The 27484-nt window shown below is 41.2% G+C and overlaps 1 protein-coding gene across 1 annotated transcript in view; it reads right to left on the reverse strand.

Moving 5' to 3' along the window:
* Nucleotides 1-27484, reverse strand: part of LOC122813967 (nuclear factor 7, brain-like) — a 144988-nt gene that overhangs the window by 114837 nt on the left and 2667 nt on the right. Inside the window, exon 2 of the mRNA XM_044086522.1 lies at nt 5088-5183. Coding sequence (XP_043942457.1) covers nt 5088-5183 — 96 coding nt within the window. The remainder of the gene's footprint in view (nt 1-5087; nt 5184-27484) is intronic.

Below are 27484 nucleotides of genomic sequence, written 5' to 3' on the forward strand. Positions count from 1 at the left end.
GTGTGCAGGAGTCCAGAATCTTTATTGGACTCATGGTAAAGTGCCACAGCCAAAGGCTTCTGCAAAGGGACTATTCTGGCTCTCAGTACAAGTCTAAGGCATGGACTAGTTTGGCTCAGGCTGTATCCTTGGCAACTGGTATTCCACACACTGGAGAACAATATAGGCACAATTTTAATGAACTACACAGACGTAAGAAGGATACACTCAACCAGTGGTTGGCGGAGTTCAGAACAAGACATCCCACAGCTGTGTAAGTAAGCTTACATAGAGAATTTATAGTACAACGAAAGCTACAGGTAGACCAGACTGATATGCATAATATCAGTTGGGAGGGTGGCCTAATAGTTAAGGTGCTTACCTTGCAAACACAAGGTGCAGGGTTTGAGTCTCACAAGGGATTATTGGCTAGACTTAAAATGGCTCGCAAGGGCAGTTAGCCTAGTACTAACCTATGAACCTATCTATGAACCTATAATGCTCTTCTTTTTTTTTTTTGTTCTTTCACAGCAAATCCCGAGACAGATGTGAACTGTCACACTCACGATGAATATTTGGAGAGGCTGGGGGAAGCTAAAGGCATTTATGCAGCAGAAGAGAAGTCTTGTTGTAGTTTTAAAATTGTAGTAGGATATTTTTGTCTTCTATACAGTAGTAGCACATCAAGCATGCATGTCCTAACTGTACAAGCATGTATGCATGCATAACTCTGTAGCACAAACCAACTTAAGGAGTCAAGTGTAAGACTATAATCAGAGGTTCTGGATTCAAATACCACAAGTAGCAACTAAACAATACTGCTAAATCGTTAATATTTCAGATTTTAGAATCTGTACTACTGGCATAAATGTCCTGCTGTTCACTGTAATCTGTATATTTAGATCAAGCACAAGTACAATATATGCACTTTGCAAATAATAGTTTGAGCAATCCGTGGTTAGGATGTATACGTAAATGTAAAACTTCAGACAAAATAGCAGTATTGTGATAACATTAGTACCATCATATGTGACATAAAATGCATTCTCTCTTTATGTCTCTCACCGCTACCCTTACTTCTTTTTTTATACATTGTGTTAACCAAATGTCTCCATGTAATCCACCTGTAACAAATCAATGATTTACAGCAAAGACAGGTTGGCCGACTTCAGTGAGTCAGCCTGTACCCACTCCACTGGCTCCAGAACCAATGCCCAGCACATCTGGGACCCAACCTGGCAAAACTGCCTTTGCTGCACCTTCACTACCTGGGCCATCAGGTAGTGGTGCACGGAAGCTGGTGCTGTGGTACCCTCTGGGAGTACTGGTGGAGGTAGTGATTTCTTCATCTGTCAGGAGTTGCCATGGCTGGTGTATAGGGCCATACGCAGAGGCAATGGCACACACCTACACCAGATGAAGAGACTTGTCTCCCTCATATACATTGGAGGAGGAGAGGTCAAGCACTCCAGCTACCAGAGGAGTAAGGGGACAGTCATGACAGATCTGTGGGTGAGGACTAGATTATCACTGTGCCTAGGTTTCACTGTGGTAAACCTGAGGTGTTCCCAACCTTTTGTGTCCCTCACCATCCGTGTCTCATCTTGTCTGTCTTTTTTTTTTTTTTTTTTTTGCATTTGCTTCCTCACCTACTCAACTTACCTCACCCAGAAATATGAATATACCTTACCCAGCATTCCTCTCAATGAAAAAAGGGCAGCTGTCCCACAAAAAAAATATATTGTCTCAAACATAACTCTGCATTTCATACACGTCTGCTTGACACACTTGATTCAGTCCAATTGGCTATAAAACACGACTGCATTGCTGTCACCCCTCTTTATATAGGTGACAGTCCAAATTCAGCTAACATTCTGTACATATTTTTATTTTACACTGTAAGAAATGGATAGCTATGGTTCTTTCCTACCTCCCTCCTGCACATTCTTATATTGCTTTCCCCTTGTTCTTCCCCCTGCTTCTCCCACATTCTACCACTTTCCTATCTAACCCATTTTAACACCAATAATCTGGTCAAAAAATAGAATCACACACAACACTCACAAATGGACAAAAAAAATGGAGCCCTTCACTATTTGGCTTATATGTTTGTACGGAGTCTGGCATTGCACACCAATGCCCAGCAGCACATTCTTGGTGTAGTTAGCTTCATGTAATGCTGCTTAAACATGCTGCGCTATGCAAATACACAGTAACACATAGTGACTGTAGCTAAAGGAATTATCTCATTCCATTATCCCTACTTCTTTAGAAGTATTATATACACATGGATTTGAACCTTATATCATCTGTGCTAAAAAATAAATGTGTCAGTGCATTTACACTTGCTGCCACAGAGTCAGCAACTGTGTTTCATACAGTCAATAAAAAAACAACAAAAAACAGAAAAAGTACTAGTCGTAAAACTTCACTGATGAGCTCAGTGACAATAACTTCCAAAAATCATGAAATCCAGATAGTGTTCCAAAACAACACGCCTTTATTCATCATAGACAAGCGATATTCAGTAACAAAAAAACATCAAAAAAATCTGAAATACTTTACAATGTTACAAGTATCAGCTTTTATATACTTAGACGGTGTGGAAAATATATACATTGTTTAACTTTAAAACAGCTTATTACAGGCAAACAATATAAACAGGGTCATAAAAGTGCATGTGCTTGTTCATTATATTATTTTTTTCATACAGTCAGTACTACATCTCATCATTTTAGCAATGAGCCTCATGTTTGTGCACTGCTTATCTATGTACAAACAAGTAAAAGCTAACTAAATGTGCATCTCACATGCTCAGTTTGCAGCCATCGCACAAACCCACTGCTCTGTGGTGTGATATTCAAACTGGACATTAGCATGTATAACTGCTGTTTAATGTCCATTTAATGCTTGAAACATAAAAATGTATGTGTAAACAGGAAATAATGAAGGCCTTATCTAAGAATATGATAGATATTTGCAATGCAGCCATCTTTTCCATCCCCCATGCACTGTGAACATGGTCTCTCAGTAGTTGTTCACAAATATAAAAAATCCACTACATAAATAAACACATGCTGTGTTACATACCATGCACATCTACAGAATGACAATATACATTATATTGTTAAAATACCTACCCATACATTTGAGGCAGCACTGCCAACCTCCTGTCTCCAACATCCCCTGCTGATATCAACCACAATAAATTGTCCTGCAGCCTTGTAAAAGTCAGACTTGTGCTGTGGCACCTGCGTAATGTCCCGAGTTCTGTAGTCTGTACTTGGATAGGTAGGGGTCCTGTTCTCACTACAGTCAAATGGGAGGTGTGAATGCATGTGTGTGTGTGTGGGGGGGGGGGGGAGGGGGGGGCTCTACTGTCAAATGGGAGGTTTGTGCATGCATGTGTGTGTGTGTGTGGGGGGGCTCTTGCATGACATTAGAGACAGCATTTTACAACAGCATGTGGGACTGTGCTCTTACAGTCTTCCTCTCACCAAGCCCTGCTGATTTGCAGATGTGCAGTACACCCATCAGGCAGGGTCAGAGATGGCCCGTAGTCCAGGCACAAGTCACCTCATCCTATACATGACAGATTTCAGGAGCAGGGCTTTCAGTCTATCCACATACATCATAGCATGGTTTGTAGGACTTGTATTTTCTTGATGCAAAAATACCCCGTGGTCTGTCCAGCTGCTGCAGGTGTCTGGTGAGTTACATGCAAAAGGAAGCACTACACTGAAATTAGTGTTCTGGTGACCTTCAAGTACAGTGCTGTTATATAATTCTCAGATTTGGGTATGATGGCCTGACTTATGGGGTGTACTAGGTCACCTTTCCATACCACTGTGGACAGTTGTTGGTCAAAGTTATGATTTCTATCTAGGCATGTTCCCAGATCTTGCAACTCTGGTTTCAGCATGGGGGCAGTGTTGTCAATGGTGTACTTACCAGGAAATTCCACTTTGCATAAAGCCCAAATCCTGACATATTTTATATTTATTAGTAGACTGCGTGGCTTTGGCACCAATCATTTGTCTGAGTTAGCCCTTCCCGTATTACATTAACACCATTGGTGGATTCAATTACTGTAACCAATATGTAGGAATCATCAAACTTGGTAAGGCACAGGTCATATTCTGTAGCCTGGACTGCTGAGAAATAGATTCCAAACAGTACTGAACCCAGCACAGATCACTGGGGTTCATCAATGGTGACTGCTCTTGTGGTAGAGATTGACTCACGAACTTTCATTGTATGTGGTCTGTTGGTGAGGCAATTGGTTAACCATCTAGTGATGTAGGTGTTAATCCCCAGCTGGTAGAGTTTGTCAATGATAACTGAGTGGGGGATGTGTCCAAACCTTAGAACATATCAAGATAGGCAATATGCACCGTCTTACCGTCATGCAGGCCTATCACACAGAATCAATGGGCTTGGACAACATCACAGATTGCCTATAGCATGAGTCAGAACATACGTTACCAGACATGGTTTTGCTACACACTTCAAACACACCCTCCAGATGGTCTATGTTTCCATTGAAGGGTGTACATCACCATGCATCCATCTGAATGGGGTGGGAACAGCATCTGATGCATGCATGTATAGACACATCCTGACTCTCCTGATCTGTGAGGTAGACCAACATGTCATCATGAGTCTTTTGTAAATGGACACTAGTAATATTCCAGCTGTGCACGCACACACACACACACACACACACACACACACACACACACACACACACACACACACACACACACACACACACACACACACACACACACACACACACACACACACAGTTCTTATAGCCTTACTATTAAATGATTAGTAATATCAAAAATAATCAATAAATGATTTGCTAAATATTCTATGAACTGTCTGGTGACGTAAATGGATATGGTGAAACAATATTAAATAAACCGTAAATTGTCCTCTAGCTTGCCAATAGTAAAATATCATGTTTTGGGTTCCAAATTTGGTTCACCTTTTCTTTGTCACTAGCCACAGGCAGACCTACAAAGCACAACACAGTCTTCTACCTTTGATACTGACCACCTGCATTCAGGACACTCAGAAATGATCACAGTCCCTTTACTTACATGTATGTTCAGGAGTTCCTTCTCATTTGTCTTCTGCTGACCTTTAAGATGTCCGACTTTTAGTTCCAGGGATGATAAGGCTGTTTTTAGCTTGTCCTGTGGATATTAAATAAATATATGAATTAATAAATGCGTACATAAATGAATTAAATAAATAAAACTATACTATTGCAGCAACCTTTTCTCCCACCTCTCTGCTTCTGCTTCTAATAAAGTCTATTAACAATCAGTAGCTCTTACAACTCCCACAGCTGTAGTCTTGGAAATTGGCTCTTCCCTGAGCTTATCTCCTGTTTATGTATTTGTTACTTTCTGTTTTACAAACTTGTCTATATTTTCTGCATTCTGCTTACTATTGTATGAAACGTTGCACTATATTATGTTTACAATTTAATGACAATTTTCTAGCATGTTGTTTCAACATATAGCTCATACATATTGGGATTATTGTAATTTTAGTTATAACTGTGTCATGTGATTACTTTTGTTACTTGTACTTTTTGGAGCTTTTCTCCTCAGGCCTCCACTGAAAAAGGGCTGCTGCTGCCCAGTCCAACTAATCCAGCCAACAAAATGTCAAACATAAAATAAATAACAAAATAAACTAAAAAGGCTGGCTGTTAAAACATTTACGTACATTTGGAGATCAGTAAGCCAAGATGACTGCTAAATCAAATAACTTTTCTTGGAAAGAAACGCAAAAATGGGCAAGCATACAGATATTTTCAGAATCACTAGTGACAGATATGCCAGAGCTGTCAGCACTGAAATTTCAAAGCATACCTCCTTGATTATGCACATTTTACAATAATAGGAAAGAAGAATAAATGAAAAAATAGCACGAATTATAGTAAACACATAAATATACTCGGTTATAAAAATGGATTTATATATGTGTCATATTTATTGACTAAAGTTTGTTATTCTATCAGACAGGAAGGAGGGAAAACTCATGATGGGATGGAAACCGCCAGTCTTCAAGTTATATAATGCTATTGTTTAATGCTCGGTATACAGGGTCTGCCGGCATGTAAATCTGGGGAACACCACATTATCACATCTAATTGTTTCTAAAAGCCGACTAAACTCGCTGCCTTCCTAATACGTAAAGGTAATAAGTTCCAGAACCTCCCAAGCATATAACGGACAGTTTTCCTTTTTAGGCTGGGGTTACAGACTGATAATGTAACCAGTGCCTGGGTGGTCCTCATGCAGAAGTGCTGTAAAAATCATCCCTCATTAAGGGATACCTAATTACATTTTTGTAGCATTTATAAGCTAGGATCATCTCCCCTTTAAATCAGCCTGCAGCCTATGGAGAATAGAGACAGTTCAACAACTCTCTCAGAGTACGTGTTCCTTACTCTCACCCTACATCCTACACCCTACATTTTTGTAGCATTTATAAACGAGGATCATCTCCCCTTTAAATCAGCCTGTAGCCTATGGAGAATAGAGACAGTTAAACAACTCTCTCAGAGTACGTGTTCCTTACTCTCACCCTACATCCTACACCCTACATTTTTGTAGCATTTATAAACTAGGATCATCTCCCCTTTAAATCAGCTGGTAGCCTATGGAGAATAGAGACAGTTCAACAACTCTCTCAGAGTACGTGTTCCTTACTCTCACCCTACATCCTACACCCTACATTTTTGTAGCATTTATAAACTAGGATCATCTCCCTTTAAATCAGCTGGTAGCCTATGGAGAATAGAGACAGTTCAACAACTCTCTCAGAGTACGTGTTCCTTACTCTCACCCTACATCCTACACCCTACATTTTTGTAGCATTTATAAACTAGGATCATCTCCCCTTTAAATCAGCTGGTAGCCTATGGAGAATAGAGACAGTTCAACAACTCTCTCAGAGTACGTGTTCCTTACTCTCACCCTACATCCTACACCCTACATTTTTTAGCATTTATAAACTAGGATCATCTCCCCTTTAAATCAGCTGGTAGCCTATGGAGAACAGAGACAGTTCAACAACTCTCTCAGAGTACGTGTTCCTTACTCTCACCCTACATCCTACACCCTACATTTTTGTAGCATTTATAAACTAGGATCATCTCCCCTCTAAATCAGATGGTAGCCTATGGAGAATAGAGACAGTTCAACAACTCTCTCAGAGTACGTGTTCCTTACTCTCACCCTACATCCTACACCCTACATTTTTGTAGCATTTATAAACGAGGATCATCTCCCCTCTAAATCAGCCTGCAGCCTATGGAGAACAGAGACAGTTCAACAACTCTCTCAGAGTACGTGTTCCTTACTCTCACCCTACATCCTACACCCTACATTTTTGTAGCATTTATAAACGAGGATCATCTCCCCTCTAAATCAGCCTGCAGCCTATGGAGAACAGAGACAGTTCAACAACTCTCTCAGAGTACGTGTTCCTTACTCTCACCCTACATCCTACACCCTACATTTTTGTAGCATTTATAAACGAGGATCATCTCCCCTTTAAATCAGCCTGCAGCCTATGGAGAATAGAGACAGTTCAACAACTCTCTCAGAGTACGTGTTCCTTACTCTCACCCTACATCCTACACCCTACATTTTTGTAGCATTTATAAACGAGGATCATCTCCCTTTAAATCAGCCTGTAGCCTATGGAGAATAGAGACAGTTCAACAACTCTCTCAGAGTACGTGTTCCTTACTCTCACCCTACATCCTACACCCTACATTTTTGTAGCATTTATAAACGAGGATCATCTCCCCTTTAAATCAGCTGGTAGCCTATGGAGAATAGAGACAGTTCAACAACTCTCTCAGAGTACGTGTTCCTTACTCTCACCCTACATCCTACACCCTACATTTTTGTAGCATTTATAAACGAGGATCATCTCCCCTCTAAATCAGCCTGCAGCCTATGGAGAATAGAGACAGTTCAACAACTCTCTCAGAGTACGTGTTCCTTACTCTCACCCTACATCCTACACCCTACATTTTTGTAGCATTTATAAACGAGGATCATCTCCCCTTTAAATCAGCTGGTAGCCTATGGAGAATAGAGACAGTTCAACAACTCTCTCAGAGTACGTGTTCCTTACTCTCACCCTACATCCTACACCCTACATTTTTGTAGCATTTATAAACTAGGATCATCTCCCCTTTAAATCAGCCTGTAGCCTATGGAGAATAGAGACAGTTCAACAACTCTCTCAGAGTACGTGTTCCTTAATCTCACCCTACATCCTACACCCTACATTTTTGTAGCATTTATAAATGAGGATCATCTCCCCTTTAAATCAGCCTGTAGCCTATGGAGAATAGAGACAGTTCAACAACTCTCTCAGAGTACGTGTTCCTTACTCTCACCCTACATCCTACACCCTACATTTTTGTAGCATTTATAAACGAGGATCATCTCCCCTTTAAATCAGCTGGTAGCCTATGGAGAATAGAGACAGTTCAACAAATCTCTCAGAGTACGTGTTCCTTAATCTCACCCTACATCCTACACCCTACATTTTTGTAGCATTTATAAACTAGGATCATCTCCCCTCTAAATCAGTCTGCAGCCTATGGAGAATAGAGACAGTTCAACAACTCTCTCAGAGTACGTGTTCCTTACTCTCACCCTACATCCTACACCCTACATTTTTGTAGCATTTATAAACGAGGATCATCTCCCCTTTAAATCAGCTGGTAGCCTATGGAGAATAGAGACAGTTCAACAAATCTCTCAGAGTACGTGTTCCTTAATCTCACCCTACATCCTACACCCTACATTTTTGTAGCATTTATAAACGAGGATCATCTCCCCTTTAAATCAGCCTGTAGCCTATGGAGAATAGAGACAGTTCAACAACTCTCTCAGAGTACGTGTTCCTTACTCTCACCCTATATATTCAGTCCTCTAAACTTGTCTTTGTCCATTTAATAATGTAGATGTAAATTCACAAAGATTACATTGTTCTACATACAGGCATAATTAAAACCAGAGTCAAAGGCCTGGACCTACAAAAGTGCATAGCATCTCCCTACAACTCCTTATCAATCAGATTCAAGCAAAAGCCAACAAAGATTAGTCAAGCAGTATCCTTCATAAATCCATGTTGGTCAACATCTGAATCTTGCTTTGCTTCCCTTCGTAATTTCTCTATTGGTATATTTTCAAAGAATTAATCAATTATACTGGAAAGGTTTAGGGATGATAAGGGTAATTACTGCAACATGGCAGACAGTTATGTATAGGTGTCACAAATGATTCTATACATACAGAAGGTACAAACCCTGCTTGAAGCATTTAAAAATAACAGTCAAACACTAAAAATGATTTATTACTTTACTTAAAAGGGCATTTAACCCACCAGGACCTGTTGATAAGTTATCCTTAAATGTTGATGTTGCTTTTTGCCCATCCATGTACAAAACAACTTGACGTTCATTTTTCTGGCAAATGATCCTATCTTTGCTATGTGCTGAGGCTTTTTTAGTCACACCAAAAAAAAAAAAAAAAAAAAAAAATACAAAATTCCTCAATAATATGCTGTGGTCAGAATTAGTTAAAATGTTTACTCTCACATTGATTCCTGACTAGTTACAAGGTCTTACAGACCTGTCAAAATACTTATAGGTTCATGGGTAGGTACTAGGCTATTGTGCCTAGGGCCTACATAAGCCTAGCCAAAAACGTACCCTGGCATTCGCCACCCAAGAAAAGTATTTTCCTGTGCCCCTGTCAAACAGAGCCACAGAAGTGATCCCCGGGGTGAATTTCCTATTTCCCATCCAATCATCTAGATTTTTCTTGAAGAGTGCTAATGAGGGTCTTTGTTTGATATAGATAGTTAGTTTGTCCAGAGTATGGGAAGTCTCTGGGACAGGAATCTATCCCACCAGCATGTTCTGTTTATTGTGGTGACAAGGTTTAGGTCCCTAGAGCATGTAGCTCGGAGGGATTGGGATTTCTTTAAGTGGACCATGTCCAACAGCTCTGGGTTTGACATAGCTTTGTATATGTTAGGCAGAGACTGCCTCTGAGCAGGCGATATGCAACAGAGTAAAGCTGGAGTTTTTTTGAGATGGTCTGCATAGGGCATCTGTTTGAGGCCGGTAATCCTCTTTGTGAGGTATTTCTGCGGCCTTTCCAGTTGTTGTAGATGTCGTGTGAGGTACATACCAAAAGGGGAGTTGTACTCTATAATGGGTCTAAACAGTGACGAGTAGAGGGAAACAATTACCTTTTTTTTTCCCTGGATGAGAAACCTTTTGTGATGAGGTGTGCCACGTAGAAGGATTTCCTGACTACTGTGGTGATGTGATTATCAAAGGACAGACTACTGTCCTCCTGTGTCCCAAGCTCTCTTATCACACTTTGTGTTTACTACCACCTGTGTGGTAGTTCATGGGTACAGAGTTTTTACCAAAGAGGATGACAATGCACTTTTTGGCACTGAGCTTCAGGCCATGGTGTTGACACCAGGCATCTGTCTCAGTGAGGCCCTTTTGTAGGATGTCCACATTGTTAGGAGTTTCAATTAAGGCTCCTAGTTTGCAGTCATCTGCAGACTTCGTTAGCCAAAGACCTTCTGTGTTAGCCTGTACTTCAGAAAAGTAGATACCAAACAGGAGAGGACCCAGGACTGAACCCTGTTGTACTCCACTTGTCACTGGTCTGAAGTCGGATTTGGAGTCTGACACTTTCACAATGTGGGTTCTGTCAGCGAGACAGTTGGCAAGCTATCTTGTGACATAGGGATTTACACCTAGTTTAGTGAGTTTATCTATAATTCCAGAGTGGGGGATGGTGTCAAAATTCTTGGTGTGATCTGGATTGGCTGTGTGAACCACTTTACCCTCGTCTAGATAGGCTGTGTGAACCACTTTGCCCTCGTCTACAGTTTTGATGACTGCTTCAAAGAAGTCTATCAGTTTAGTAGACATGATCTGCCTTTTACAAACCTGAACTGGGTGGGGTCCAGAGTTTGGAGATTGCCAATGTCTTTTTTATAAGTTCCATGACAATACGTCCCATGGCCTTGCAGACCAGGCTCATCAGGCTAATGGGGCCGTAGTTCCCAGGGTCCGTGGTGGCTCCCCCTTTGTGGAATGGGATAACCATCACTTTGCACCATTCAGTGGGCACAAAGCCTGAGGTGAGGCTATGACTGAACATGGCACTTAGGTGGGGTGCCAGTTTGTTCTGTAGTTCATGTAGAACGTAGCCTGGGATGTTGTCAGGTCCCATGGATGCTGTGTTCTTGGCTTTGGAGAGTGTTTTTTTTACCCGTGCAGCCGTGATTACAGGAACTTTGCATTCTTCTGGTATAGAGATGAGCCCTTTAGGGGATGTGAGGGAGGTAAAGTTAGCACTGAACCTATCTGCCAGGATGTTGGCAATATCAGTTTATATTTAGTGCCATTGTGCTGTAACTCAGAGAAGATCCGAGTGTTGCCATTGAGATTCTTAACATAGCTAAAGAATGCTTTGTGGTTGTCTTTAGAATCAGTGGTGATTTTTGTTTTCGCAACTAGCTTTGGAGGATTTTATGAGGGATCTCAGCTTTTTACTGAGGCTGACCAGGGAGTTCCTCCAATCATGGGATTTTACTCTTTTTTGCAACAGTTTCTTTCTTCTGTTGTAGAGTCTGTTTATGGCAGGGGACCACCAGATTGGCTTCCTTTTTTGGAGGATAGCATCTTGGTTCTGTTAGGGATAGCATGATCCATGCACTCATGTAAGTGCTTATAAAGTGCATTTGTGTAGGATTCAGCAGTCGTACCTCTATTGTCTGTCTGCATGGGTGTCGTGAAGTTTGCCACTTCTGTCTTAAGAAGCGTGAAGTTGGCTTTGGAGAAAAACTTTACGGTGGTTTCCCTAATGGGGTGGGGGTGGGATGTGTATGTCTAGGATGATTAGCTTGTGGTCGGATCTGACCAATGAGGAATTAACCTCTGGTGTGGAACACCGTTTGCCCATGCTGGTTATGACTAGGTCTAGGATATTGCTGCCCCTGGCGGGGGTGTGGATAAGGTGATCCAAGGCAGTGGAATTTATGAATTCCAGAAAATGTTGCGCAAAAGAGTTGTTACATGAGTAGTTTTCCCAGTTAATGGTGGGGTAGTTGAAATCACCCATTATTAGGGTGTTGGGTTGTACCCTAATATTTTCTAGTGTATCAAGAAATGAGGAGTGGGAATCCTGGGGCATGGTGGGGGATCTGTAGCAAGTTGCAATTTGGATTGCAGTCTTGCCCAGAGTTAGTTGCACTTGGATAATCTCGGATGCATTATGATGAGCAACTAGCCTGGAGGTGTGGATATCCTTAATGAATATGGACACGCCTCCACCTTTAGTGTTTTGGTTCAGGTTAGGTGGCCGAAAGGTGTGATATGAATTATAGTCTGGTAATGCAGGGGTGCTCTCTGGAGCCTTGAACCAGGTCTCTGTCACTACACAGATGTCTATGTTCTTCATTTTAAGGAGTGCCTCAAGTGAGTGCCTTTTGAGGTTTAGACTTCTAGCAATGAGTAGCATTAACCTCAGATTTTGCTTGCTTGTACCTGTTACAGTGGTGAATTTGTCATTTGAACCTTGCCTAAAAAAGGCACTATAGGGGTGGCAAGAGCCTTAGCCAGTATCCGGAATCCCAAGGGTGATAGGTGCAGGCCATCTCTGGCAAAGCATCGTGGTCTGTCCATCATGTCATCCCAGGCAGACAGGTACTGGATCCCCTTAAAATGACACCAGAAGGATAGCCAATTGTTGAAGTCAATCATTTTGTCCTTGTACTGTGGTATCATTCTGGGTGATGGCAGGATGCTTCTCAGGGGTAGGGTCATACCTGCCTGGGCTACAAGATCGGAGAGCTCCTCCATGTCTCTTTTCATGTAGTCCAGGGAGGTACGTCTTAGGTCATTCACACCAACATGGACAATGACAGTCACATTTGTACTTGTTGTGAAGTGAACTGAGTGCATTGCATTATGTGGCAGATCCTGGCACCCGACAGGCAGCTGACTGTAACTTTCTCCTTGTTTAGCCTGATGAGGGGAACATCAGTGTCCCTGACTATATCGTCACCTATGACTAGAGTGTTGGGTAAGTTGTTATGCCTTAGGGGCTGTGGTTGAGTGGCACACTGAGTTTGTGAGCTATGTGTCATTTGGGTTGTGTTAGGGGGTGGAGGTTGCTTGCGTTTCTACTCTGGAGGTCTCGGTTGCTGCTCTCCTTTATACAACCTGGCTAAACTGACTGTCAACTCTGTTTTTAAACACCTACGGCAAGTGAACATTCAAGCAGACCAGAAAGATTCTGGGTATTGCTCTCCTCTGGTATGAGTAGCACAGAGTTAGGCAAATATTGCATGCAAAAGTTGACAATCAACATACATGTGGAGGTCTTTTACTTTTTCCAGTACTGTGTAATGGTAATCTAACCTAATGAACACAAAACTCCTAATAGGTTGCTTTGATGTTTAGGAATATATGAAGGCAGCTGCACAATGTATAATACCAACTGCAATGAGATGGCCAGATCTAAGCCAAAAATTAACACAAGATTGGTTTCAATCCCTTCAAGAAAAATAAGACAATTCACTTAATTTACTGATTATGCAAGTGAGTTACTGTAGTATTTTATTTCCATTTCATTTATTTAGTGCTCTTTCTTTAACCAGGATAGCCACTGGTATGTTTAAAAACTATTTACAGAGAACCTGGGAAGAAAAGCTCCACAAAAAAATCATGTGGACTTCATAATCAGAAAGAAAAATTAATCCCATTATAAAATGTAAAGTTTGACACACTACATAACAAACAAAGAATAAAACTACTATTCAGCCCATTATTTGCATACGATATCCAGTAGTCAGTTATTAAGAAATTAACGACTGATTCTTGTTAAAAGAGGAGGAGGCTGGTGATAGAAACGGATGGGAAAACCTTTGTAATGCAAAGCGCACACTGTAACAGTGCTTCAAAATGGTGTAAAATGTAACCTAGTTATCAACAAATTGTAAAAATTTGCTCTGAGGAGGTTTTTATGTATGAATTTCCCTGTTAGATCTAAATGAACCTTACAGTAGCAGACAGAACTGTATTCACTGTACAACTGCACTGGAAGCCAACTGACTGCTTTAAAAGCTGTAACTCGCCTCATGGTGCCACATAAACAGCAGCAAGAAGCAAACTGCACCTCTAATCAACCATCAGCTTTACACGCTATTAGATAAGTCATACCGTATAGCAGCTAATACTTCTCATGTTTTACAAATTTTGGTTATAGCTTCAATCATAATCATTTGTGATATGCTCTCACAGTTGTTGCTGTGTCTTTCGGCTTTTCCCGGTTAGGGGTCGCCACAGCAGAACTCCGGTGGGCTAATGATTGGCATCAGATTTTTTTTACGTGCTGAGATGCCAGCTCTGATGCACAACCTTCAACGAAGGTACACCCATTCATGTATGTCTCCACACAGAAGACGCTCTAGCTGAGAATCGAACAGCACAACGTCTTACTGTGAGGTGACAACGCTACTGCATCACCACCACTGCAGAATTCAGTAAATAAAATTTCCAAGCTGTGCTCTCAAGGTGAACTTCTTTAATGCATTTTTGAACACAATAACTTAGTTACGATCAGAGACCTGATCACAGTCCTCTGTCATTTATAAAATATTCGGAGTTGTACTTAAAACTGCTTTGGATGACACAAGATGAGTGATTTTACATTTACTTTTTAAGAATAAAGGTAGAAATGGTAGAAAAGTATAGAGATAGCAGAGTTTAGCATCATTGGAGGAGGTTAGTAAGTAGAAAGAACAGTGAAGTGCATCACACACATGCAGGGGCAAAGGGAGACAGAAACACGTGTTTGAAAGTGGTACTAACACTAGAAGTCTATGTGTCAGACAGTGATTCAGGAGTGGGAAGACAAAGATAATATAAGGATAGACTGCATGTGATAACCCATCGGCTAATGTTTTGAAATGGATTACTCAAAAGTAAAACGTGATGGTGCTGCTTGTGTTGTGATTTAACAGGTTAGAAGGATATAAAACTATGCAACAGTAGTAGTTTGATACTTATGGGATTGTAGTACAGAAAGGTAAAGTTAGGTACTAGGCCTGTATTTATCAGCTCTGGAGAAGGTTTGAGTTTGGAAGCAGTTAGGTGATTGCACAACAAAAAAGTGAATTGTAAAGCAAATTGATCTCATGTTATAAACTAATGAGAAAACTAGATAGCCCCCCATACTAGATGCACACCGCGTGGTTCCTAAACCTCCGTCGCTGACTTACTTGGACTCCCAGTGCGAATGCACAGACCAGCCTCCTCCCAATACCTCTGAATTCAGTCCAAAAGCTCATAAAGAGACTCAGGATAGCCCCCCATACTAGATGCACACCGCGTGGTTCCTAAACCTCCGTCGCTGACTTACTTGGACTCCCAGTGCGAATGCACAGACCAGCCTCCTCCCAATACCTCTGAATTCAGTTCAAATGCTCATAAAGAGACTCAGGATAGCCCCCCATACTAGATGCACACCGCGTGGTTCCTAAACCTCCGTCGCTGACTTACTTGGACTCCCAGTGCGAATGCACAGACCAGCCTCCTCCCAATACCTCTGAATTCAGTCCAAAAGCTCATAAAGAGACTCAGGATAGCCCCCCATACTAGATGCACACCGCGTTGTTCCTAAACCTCCGTCGCTGACTTACTTGGACTCCCAGTGCGAATGCACAGACCAGCCTCCTCCCAATACCTCTGAATTCAGTCCAAAAGCTCATAAAGAGACTCAGGGTAAAAGACTATCCTAACTTAAAGTGTATTATCTGATTAGCGTCTGTTGCAGGAATTAAACAGTACCAGTTCAAACATTAGTCTATTATCCTACTGGTAATTCCAGCAGAAATTAAAAAGAAAATAAAAACAAACAAGCTGACATTATACGCTGTTACCTTTAAGACCCAGGAAAAACCCTTGTGGTGTAGTCCCTGATGTCAGCGAGGTTACATTACACCCTAGTGGTTTTTCCGCCATTACTTCTGCTCAATGGATTAGCACAGGTCCTGACTTGCCCTCCTGTTCAGTCGCTAGCTTTAGGGTATGTTGTAGGTTGATTTAAACTAATGAGAAAACTAGGTTAGTGTTTATGTGCTGCATTGTATTTTAAATTTAAACTGTGGAAACACTAGGTTAATGTGTACTTCCTGCATTGTAGTTTTGAATACTGCTATACGCAAGTAAGTTGATTCAAACTAATGAGAAAACTAGGCTAGTGTTTATGTGCTGAATTGTATTTCTCATTTAAACTGTGGAAACATCAGCATTGTAGCTTTGAATATTGCTATACACAAGTGTTTTTGCTTGTAGTGCACACTCATAGTGATGGGCCTGTTGCATCGTGGCATCGTTTAGCGTCGCCTCAGAGTTCGACCATTTTAAGCTAACAAACGATGGAAATATTGTATTCTACTGCATAGAATGAGTGCTGCGCTCTTACTTTTCTCTAAATCACTCTAAATGCTTGATTATAGTGGAGCGTTGCTCAATGGTGGTTTTAAATCTGCTATTACATTGACTATATTACATTGATTATAGTGGAGCGTTGCTCAATGATGGTTTTAAATCTGCTATTACATTTCAAACGTAAATAACCTCTGCCTGCTTCTTAACAGCCTGGTTTCATGAGTCGCTAAGCATACCTGTAAACGTGATTAATTACACTACCACTAAAAGAGGAATTTGTACTGTTGGACTCACATAGGGCAGAAAGTGTAAAAAGTTAATGTTTAGTTGGATAAGCTCCACTATTGGTTGCCACACAAACAAGTTACTGCATTGACCTACCTGCTGAAATATGGTGCTTATTAACTGTCTTACCTGCTGAACTACAGTGAGTTAATTGTACTGTCTCCTATATATTGTATTGCTGTTTCACACTGTTAATACTATGGCAATGCTACTGTATTAATCACACTTTACTAAGGATATCTTGTAGTCTGTTGCTAAAGCTACTATCTCTCTCCCTTATTCTCTCTTTAGATAGCCCCCCATACTAGACGCACACCGCGTGGTTCCTAAACCTCCGTCGCTGACTTACTTGGACTCCCAGTGCGAATGCACAGACCAGCCTCCTCCCAATACCTCTGAATTCAGTCCAAAAGCTCATAAAGAGACTCAGGATAGCCCCCCATACTAGATGCACACCGCATGGTTCCTAAACCTCCGTCGCTGACTTACTTGGACTCCCAGTGCGAATGCACAGACCAGCCTCCTCCCAATACCTCTGAATTCAGTCCAAAAGCTCATAAAGAGACTCAGGATAGCCCCCCCATACTAGATGTACACCGCGTGGTTCCTAAACCTCCATCGCTGACTTACTTGGACTCCCAGTGCGAATGCACAGACCAGCCTCCTCCCAATACCTCTGAATTCAGTCCAAAAGCTCATAAAGAGACTCAGGGTAAAAGACTATCCTAACCTAAAGTGTATTATCTGATTAGCGTCTGTTGCAGGAATTAAACAGTACTAGATCAAACATTAGTCTATTATCCTACTGGTAATTCCAGCAGAAATTAAAAAGAAAATAAAAACAAACAAGCTGACATTATACGCTGTTACCTTTAAGACCCAGGAAAAACCCTTGTGGTGTAGTCCCTGACGTCAGCGAGGTTACATTACACCCTAGTGGTTTTTCCGCCATTACTTCTGCTCAATGGATTAGCACAGGTCCTGACCTGTCCTCCTGTTCGGTCGCTAGCTTTAGGGTATGTTGTAGGTTGATTTAAACTAATGAGAAAACTAGGTTAGTGTTTATGTGCTGCATTGTATTTTAAATTTAAACTGTGGAAACACTAGGTTAATGTGTACTTCCTGCATTGTAGTTTTGAATACTGCTATACGCAAGTAAGTTGATTCAAACTAATGAGAAAACTAGGCTAGTGTTTATGTGCTGAATTGTACTTCTCATTTAAACTGTGGAAACATCAGCATTGTAGCTTTGAATATTGCTATACGCAAGTGTTTTTGCTTGTAGTGCACACTCATAGTGATGGGCCTGTTGCATCGTGGCGTCGTTTAGCGTCGCCTCAAAGTTCGACCATTTTAAGCTAACAAACAATGGAAATATTGTATTCTACTGCATAGAATGAGTGCTGCGCTCTTACTTTTCTCTAAATCACTCTAAATGCTTGATTACAGTGGAGCGTTGCTCAATGGTGTTTTTTTAATCTGCTATTACATTGATTATATTACATTGATTATAGTGGAGCGTTGCTCAATGATGGTTTTAAATCTGCTATTACATTTCAAACGTAAATAACCTCTGCCTGCTTCTTAACAGCCTGGTTTCATGAGTCGCTAAGCATACCTGTAAACGTGATTAATTACACTACCACTAAAAGAGGAATTTGTACTGTTGGACTCACATAGGGCAGAAAGTGTAAAAAGTTAATGTTTAGTTGGATAAGTTCCACTATTGGTTGCCACACAAACAAGTTACTTCATTGACCTACCTGCTGAAATATGGTGCTTATTAACTGTCTTACCTGAAGTACAGTGAGTTAATTATACTGTCTCCTATATATTGTATTGCTGTTTCACACTGTTAATACTATGGCAATGCTACTGTATTAATCACACTTTACTAAGGATATCTTGTAGTCTGTTGCTAAAGCTACTATCTCTCTCCCTTATTCTCTCTTTAGATAGCCCCCCATACTAGACGCACACCGCGTGGTTCCTAAACCTCCGTCGCTGACTTACTTGGACTCCCAGTGCGAATGCACAGACCAGCCTCCTCCAAATACCTCTGAATTCAGTCCAAAAGCTCATAAAGAGACTCAGGGTAAAAGACTATCCTAACCTAAAGTGTATTATCTGATTAGCGTCTGTTGCAGGAATTAAACAGTACCAGATCAAACATTAGTCTATTATCCTACTGGTAATTCCAGCAGAAATTAAAAAGAAAATAAAAACAAACAAGCTGACATTATACGCTGTTACCATTAAGACCCAGGAAAAACCCTTGTGGTGTAATCCCCGCTCCGCTTCGCCCTCGGGCTCGCTCCGCGCCCCACCCTGCCCCCTATTCCTACCCGCCCCACTACCTCTACATTTATTGGTCATTAAGCCCATCCCCCTTATCACCAACCAATCACAACTGTCCCTCACTCTGACTCTTCTCCATCCCATTTCTTTGTCTGTCTATACTACTAAGGCTACTCCCCCCATCCACCCACCTGCCAACCTCTATCCATTTACACTCCATTTTTCTCCCCTCCAGCTTTTTATATACCCATTTTACCAAGGTAATTTCCCCCAGCATATTACACTCACCAACCTCTCCTCTCACCATGGATAGAAACTCTTTCACCACCCTTCCCTTCATATCATTACTCCTTATTATTTCTTATCTTTTAACAAGTTATGAAACTCTAGCCCTAGCAGGAGCCTACCTCCCCAAGGGTCACACCTCTCTACATTCCCATAACCCCTCCAATCTCATCCCTCCCTCTCACTACCCTGTTAATAACCTAATTTCCAAAAGAACTCATCCTACCCTCCCCCACCCTAAAGCACCCACAACAAAGGACACTCTTAAATTACTAATTAAACTCAAAAAAATATTTGACTACTTGAAAAAATCCATCACAAAAGATGGCGATATCCACCCCAACCCAGGCCCTAATTTTGACCTAGGCCCTAACACCTTGAAAGCAGCTAGAAGCTCAGTGGGTTCCCTCCTTATCCTTCACCTCAATCTAAGAAGTATCAATAATAAGGTTCACAACTTACATGCCATGCTTGCAACCCACTCCCCTGACATCATGTGTCTATCGGAAACATGGCTCAAACCTAGCACTAAAGATGAAGAAATCATCCCACCTGGGTATAACATCCTCAGGGCCGATCGAATAACTAGAAAGGGTGGGGGAATAGCTGTCATGTTTAAGAACTCCTTGAACATCACAATGAATCCTCTCCAACCCCCAAAAATTCCTAACCTTGAACTGATTGCCCTAAAGCTATGCTTAAACAACCAAAAAAGTATTAATCTCATAGTAATTTATTTACCACCAGGTAAAAATGTTGAAAACCTTGAACAAATTCTTAGTTGGTTTGCTGCCACCTATCCCCAAGAAACCATAATACTAGGAGACATTAATATTGACTGGTCCCTCTACTCCAAACACTCAAATCATCTCCCCATCAACTTACATGGCTTCTCTCAAAATATTCTGTCTCCCACTAGAATTGGAAATGCTCAACAAAAGGAGAGCATCATTGACTGGATTCTTACTAACAAGGCTCCAAATAACTATACTGCAGGGACCCTTCCCAACGACCTTAGTGACCACCTTATTACCTTTATCATAAAACACAAATGTCCGACCTCAAACCATCCCCTAACCAGACTAGTTAGGAACAGTAAAAATTTTGTCCCAGACCAATTTCTTGCAGACCTCAAAGCATGCAATTGGTCCATTCTAAAAACTCTCCCCTTAGATGAGAGTGTGTCATACTTTAATGACACTTTCCTCAAGATACTTGACTCTCACGCTCCTAAGAGACGATTAGAACTAAGGAACGTATCGCACCTTGGCTAACAAAAGATACTAAATCCAAAATTAAACTCCGTGATCAGGCCTGGAACAAATGGAGAACTACCAAAACCCCCCTAGATCGCATCAAGTTTCTTCAGCTTAGAAACTCAACCAAAGAAGCCGTTATGTCTGACAAAAAACAATATTTCTGTCACCTCCAAGTCAAACACCAGCATAATCCTAAAAAATTCTGGGCTGGTTTCAATCACCTCCTTCATCCAGGTAAATCCACCACCCCACCCTGAAAACTCATGGGTAAAGATCCAGGAGAAATAGCCAACACTTTTAATTCATTTTTTACTGAGACCATCCAGTCTCTTGCCAGTCAGCTTACCACTTCTCCCTCGGCTATAACCTTAACTAAAGACCCAACTCAACCCTCCTTTAACCTACAACCCACATCTACCTCCTATATTCGAACCCTCTTGAAAAAACTCAAACCAACCACCTTAGCGGCTGACTTACTCCCAGCCAATTACTTACAAATAGCATCTGACGCCATAGCCTACCCTGTTTCAATCTTGATCAACCGGTCCATTTCTGAAGCTTCTATTCCCCCAATCTGGAAAATCTCCTATATCATCCCACTCCATAAAGGTGGGTCCTCCACTGACACATCTAACTACAGACCAATAGCTATACTGTCTCCTCTAGCCAAAATCATGGAACGCTGCGTTAACAAACAACTCATTACCCATCTTACTCGAAATAACCTCCTATCTAACACCCAGCATGGCTTTCGCCCCCATCATAGCACAACCACTGCTCTCCTCTCCTTTGTTGACTCAGTCAACCACAACCGCAATAATAAATTAATATCCTCTGCGCTCTTTCTCGACCTATCCAAAGCCTTCGACATGGTCAATAACCAACAGTTGATTCACACACTGGAAACCTTTCATCTTAGCAAATCAACCATAAGTTGGTTTAATGACTACCTTTCTTGTAGAAAACAGGCAGTTCAGTGGCAAAACAGGCTATCAGACCTACTCCCCACTAATATCGGTGTTCCCCAAGGATCTATTCTCAGTCCCCTTCTCTTTTCCATATTTATAAATGGTCTACACTCTATCATTCCCAAAGCCACCTGCATTCAATACGCAGACGACTCCACCCTGATCTGCTCGGACGTTTCTCTCGCCAAACTCCAAGTTGCAACCCAAAACTGTTTTTCCTTAGTTGAAAAATGGTTCTCAGAACTAAAGCTTTTACTTAACCCGACCAAAACCAAATTACTTCTATTTTTCCCCACACCAATTACCTACCAAGGAAAAGAACCTCCTAATACCAACAACCCAACCTTCCACGTGTCCTCCAACAATGGGACCATAATCGAACCTGTCTCCCACACCAAACTACTAGGGGTGACCATAGACCACAAGCTTAAATTTGATACGCATGTCAGCCTGACCATTAAGTCGGTAAACAAGAAACTCGGGTCTATGTATAGAATAAAGAACTTCTTAACCCCGCACACCAAACTAACTATCGCCAGGACCCACCTCCTCTCCACACTACTTTATGCCTCCCCGATATTCTCCTTCCTTAACAAGAGAGAACTCAATAAACTATCTACAACCTATAACCACATAGCCAGATTCATAACAGGAATGCCCTATCGCACCCATCACTGCCAAAATCTAAGGACACTGGAATGGTTAGAACTGCCCAACATTCTCAAACTCAACCAACTCACTGAGGCATTTAAAACAATCAACCATCCAGACAAAACCCCCTCACTGAACAAAATACTTACCCCTACTCCAACCTTACATCCCTTAGGTCGTCCAAAAGCCTACAAGTACAGACCATTAAATCTAACAACTCGGGAGGCGAAGCACTCTATGCCAATTCCATTGGCAAATCCTGGAATGCCCTCCCAAACAACCTAAGACACATGACCTCTCTTCACCAATTCAAAAAACACCTCAAAGATCTCCTAAACTCCCAATGGCTATGCCCTTGCTCTAATCCAGACTAATAGCAAACGCTCCAGCCCCACCGAAGCCTCTACCCAACCCAAAACCTTAAGAGTCCACAATGTAGCCATGTTAGACCATCATTCTAAGTCTGTACCTCTTTCAACCAATATGTATAACCTTTTTGTTTGCTTTATTTATGAATGTAATAATAATTACTTAATCTTCTGATGTTTCTGTTTATCTACCTCTGTTTTTTGGAGCTTTTCTCCCCGAGCCTCTACTGAAAATGGACATGTATCCAGCTAGACTAGCCCGGTCAACAAATGTAAAATAAAATAAAATAAATAATTATATTTGACTGTTCCTCTTTACGTGATTATTGGAAGCCTGTACAAATGTTTGGTCAGGCTTTATGCTCCGATAACGTTTGTATTACTAGACATTTGATTTTGTATACGGTTCCTACTCGTCCAAATGTTGACAATGCTCAGCATTCTTTTTTGTGGTGTTATTTAACTATTGCTAGGAAAATTATAACAAGAAAATGGTTACAACTGGCCACACCTACATTTTCAGAGTTAATTACTCTGTTGGAAGAAATATGTAATAAAGAAACAGATTTCATAAAATTGCATTCTAAATCAAAAATTTTAAATCTTAGGTTTTGGCCTTCAGTTTTGGATTTCATTCAAAAAACATGAACAAGAGAACCTGAGAAGAGAAGCTCCACAAAAAAAATATCATAATCATAAGAATTCTTGAGCAAAATGTAAATATTGTGCATAGTTTTTGTTCTTCTTAATTTCATTTTTGTCTTAAAAATTTAATATAACAAATATTTAATATTTTGTATTAATTTGTTAAATGAATACTATGTTTGAAGTTTATACTAATTCTTGCGATTTTATATATTGTATACGCCAAAGAAAATAAACTTAATAATAAATAATGACTACCAAGTTTCAGAGTGCTCAGATATTTGTTTAGAAAAGATAAGTTGTTTGAATTTTTGTTTTTGTCTACATGTCCTCCCTGTCTGTGCACAAGGTTTTATGTGCCTGTATTAGCATGGTCAACTCACATCATTCCTCAGCTGGGGTGCTTGCAGGAGGGTGCATGCCCCCCCATCTGTGCACAGGTTTCTATGTGCATCTTTTAACACTGTTGCCTCACAGCAAGAGACACTGTGGTTTGATTCTCAGGTGAGGTGCCTCTTATATAGAATCTGTATGCCCTTGCATATTCACATAGGTTTTCTCTGGGTAATCCCCCCACATCCCGCATATTTGGTCGGTGGATCAGTGAAGAGAAAAAGAAAGACTGGGAGAGAGGGGGAAGAGAGAGGGAGATGGAAGATTAAGTTAGGGCATCGTGACATTAATTCACTCGGTCCCCACAAATGCTCAAATGGAGGCACAGCAGTTAAAAAAAAAGTAAAAAAATAAATTTGGTTATTAGGGCCCCTGCAAATCGATCTTCTGATGGCCCCTTCCTATGGCCCTGTGCTTATTGCTGTGATACTTTTCATTTAGATTCACTTCCCTGGAAAATAAAGGAAAAATAAGAAAAAAAATGACCTACTGTGTTTCACATAATCAATAATTTCTCATGATTTTCAGGCAGAATGGAAAACACCCCTTTGGAATGATACATCTTACAGGGTCCTCCTTACAGATACAGTATTATGAAGAGGTCTGAAAATGTATTCGGTGAAGATGAGGAACTAGAAATTAACTGTATTATAGCACCATGCCCTCTGCATCTATTAATGACAATTCCCCAAAATGCAGCAAAATAACTTCTGAAGTGCCTGGTCTTATAGATTAGAAGGTTCTGTTTTTTTCTTCCATCAGGGTGCTAAACTCAACTGCAGTACAGCTGCAGATTTTTTAAACAGCTGGAGACATTTCAACCTATTTATGTCTAGAAAGCAAATCAAAAAGTTGTATGAGTTGTAATTACTATGAACACCAACTATACAAATAGTTCCAAAGTTATCCAATATATGTTTATTCAAGAGACCATTCAAAACAAAATGTTAAAAAGGAGGCAAAGAAAAAAGTATCTTAATTTTTCAGAAGAATCATTTTCTCCTTCTCAAACAAGGAAAGCAGTAAAGACCAACCTTACATATCTTTTGCCTTGAAAAGCAGCTCCCATCACAAGAGTTGAGAATGCTGAAACTACAGAGCATCAGTTATTTGACACAAAAAGGACCTGATGACTTTGAAAATTTGGACACCTTAGTATGCATCCTTCAAATACAAACTTTTTGGGTTTAGAAGGCTTTACAGACCGACAAGGAAATTAGATCTCGGCCCATCTTAAGAGGAAGTCTTTAATGTGAGCTCTTTAGACACAGGTGAAGAATAACATTTTTTATTCAAAAAACAAACCTTGTCTTACAAATGGTCAATTTGCTTTACTTAACTGCAACTAAATCTGTTTTGATACCAAAAGCATTTTTCTACATTTTGGGTCACATGGTGGTCAGAGTCATAGTGGTTCTGATGAAAATTTCACAGGAGACTACTACAGTAAAACTGAAGAATTTATCTATGAAATCTAGATGGCTTAAACTCGCACATTACAGATGAAACATTCTAGATATTATTAGAAGGATGAATTAGACTGTCTGTTGTTCTAAGGCAAAACCTACATGTAGAACAGTTGGAAGAGCTACACTTTAATGGATATAAAGACACAAACAGAGATGCAGAAGGTGAATAAAAGTGAGGGACTGCACTGGAAAGGTCTGACCTTTACATCACTAGAAACCACACAGTACACTGAAGGCTGCCTTACAGTAACAGACAAGCTGCTGAAGCAGCTCACTATGGTTGTCTCACTGAACAGGAATAACAAACATGGTACTGGTGTACAGGGGAAAGCAGACATGGTACTGGTGTACGGGGGAAAGGAGGGGAAAACAGACATGGTACTGGTGTACAGGGGAAAGGAGGGGAAATCTCAGACATGGTAGCAGTGTACAGGGAGAAAGGAGTGGAAAACAGACATGGTACCAGTGCACAAGGAAAACTAGAAACAAATCCCAGACATGGTGCCAGTGTACAGGGAAAACTAGAAACAAATACCAGACATGGCACCAATGGACAGGGGAAACTAGAAACAAACCCCAGATATGGTACCAGCGAGCAGGGGAAACTGGAAACAAACCCCAGACATGGTACCAGTGTACAGGGGAAAGGAGGGGAAAACCCCAGACATGGTAAAAGTGAACATGGAAAAGGAGAGAAAAGTCCTTGACATGGTACCAGAGTACAGGGAAAAATAGAAAAGCATGCAGACATGGAGCCAATGTACAGGAGAAAGGAGGGGAAAATCCCAGACACGGAACCAGTTCACAGGGGAAAGGAGAGAAAAATAGCAGACATGGTACAAGTGTAGAGAGAAAAGTAGAGAAACATCCCAAACATGACACAGACAATGGAACAACAGAGTTACATGAACACTATATTTATGGACACTATGCCTGCTGGTGAAATACAAAATATATAATAATGAGCCAAGTGCTAAGCCCAACAGCTGAAAGTGCCTTGCAGTGCAGTTACTGAGGTGTGCCAGTTATAAAAGATGTCGCTGCTCTGCCCACACAGCACCTATTCCTAAGACAATAATGCTATCTCTAAAGACATAAGGCATTCCCAGCGTAAGTAGGTTACCTTTGCATAGGAATATTGATGAAAACATACACTTTGTATATGCATTGCCTGACACAGTGTATATGCACACTTCTGTTTCAACCACCTCATAAGAGAAATACTAAAACATCCCATAACCTGCTGATGTTACCGCTTGTGAACAGATGCTCTTGTACCAACATGACAATGTGGACTTTAATTTCTGTTGTCTGAACAGTTCAATAGGACGATGATATCTAACATAGCAGTGATGTCCATCACGGAATTCTGAGCTGTAAACAGATGTACATGAAGATTTGCTGAAATGTGCGTTCCACCCCTGGCTGGTTCTGCAAGGCATGATGTACAGCTCAGTCCTTGAAGCTGGGTATCAGCCTGCCTCAGTGTAAAGTGATGTGCAGCTCAGTCCTTGAAGCTGGGTATCAGCCTGCCTCAGTGTAAAGTGATGTACAGCTCAGTCCTTGAAGCTGGTATCAGCCTGCCTCAGTGTAAAGTGATGTACAGCTCAGTCCTTGAAGCTGGTATCAGCCTGCCTCAGTGTAAAGTGATGTACAGCTCAGTCCTTGAAGCTGGGTATCAGCCTGCCTCAGTGTAAAGTGATGTGCAGCGCAGTCCTTGAAGCTGGGTATCAGCCTGCCTCAGTGTAAAGTGATGTACAGCTCAGTCCTTGAAGCTGGGTATCAGCCTGCCTCAGTGTAAAGTGATGTGCAGCTCAGTCCTTGAAGCTGGGTATCAGCCTGCCTCAGTGTAAAGTGATGTACAGCTCAGTCCTTGAAGCTGGGTACTTATCAGCCTGCCTCAGTGTAAAGTGATGTGCAGCTCAGTCCTTGAAGCTGGGTACTTATCAGCCTGCCTCAGTGTAAAGTGATGTGCAGCTCAGTCCCTGAAGCTGGTATCAGCCTGCCTCAGTGTAAAGTGATGTGCAGCGCAGTCCTTGAAGCTGGGTACTAATCAGCCTGCCTCAGTGTAAAGTGATGTGCAGCTCAGTCCCTGGAGTAAAATATATCAGTGAAGTACAAAGACAAACACACGCACCAACTCAGTGAGATCCAAACATGTAAATGTCTGCACTACATGGCACTGTAGATCAGGGGGTACACAGGCTGCTGTGCTGTACAACCTTTCCCTACTGTTTCCCCATTTTCTCAGCACTAATGAATGGTAGAGTCAGTCTTCCCATGAGCTATGCATCTTTTCCATTCTCTGCCCTGTTCATCATGGGGTTTTCCAATGACAAGTCAC

This window comes from Protopterus annectens, chromosome 10.part0, assembly GCF_019279795.1.
Source record: "Protopterus annectens isolate FY-2018-M chromosome 10.part0, PAN1.0, whole genome shotgun sequence".
Classification (NCBI taxonomy): domain Eukaryota; kingdom Metazoa; phylum Chordata; order Ceratodontiformes; family Protopteridae; genus Protopterus; species Protopterus annectens.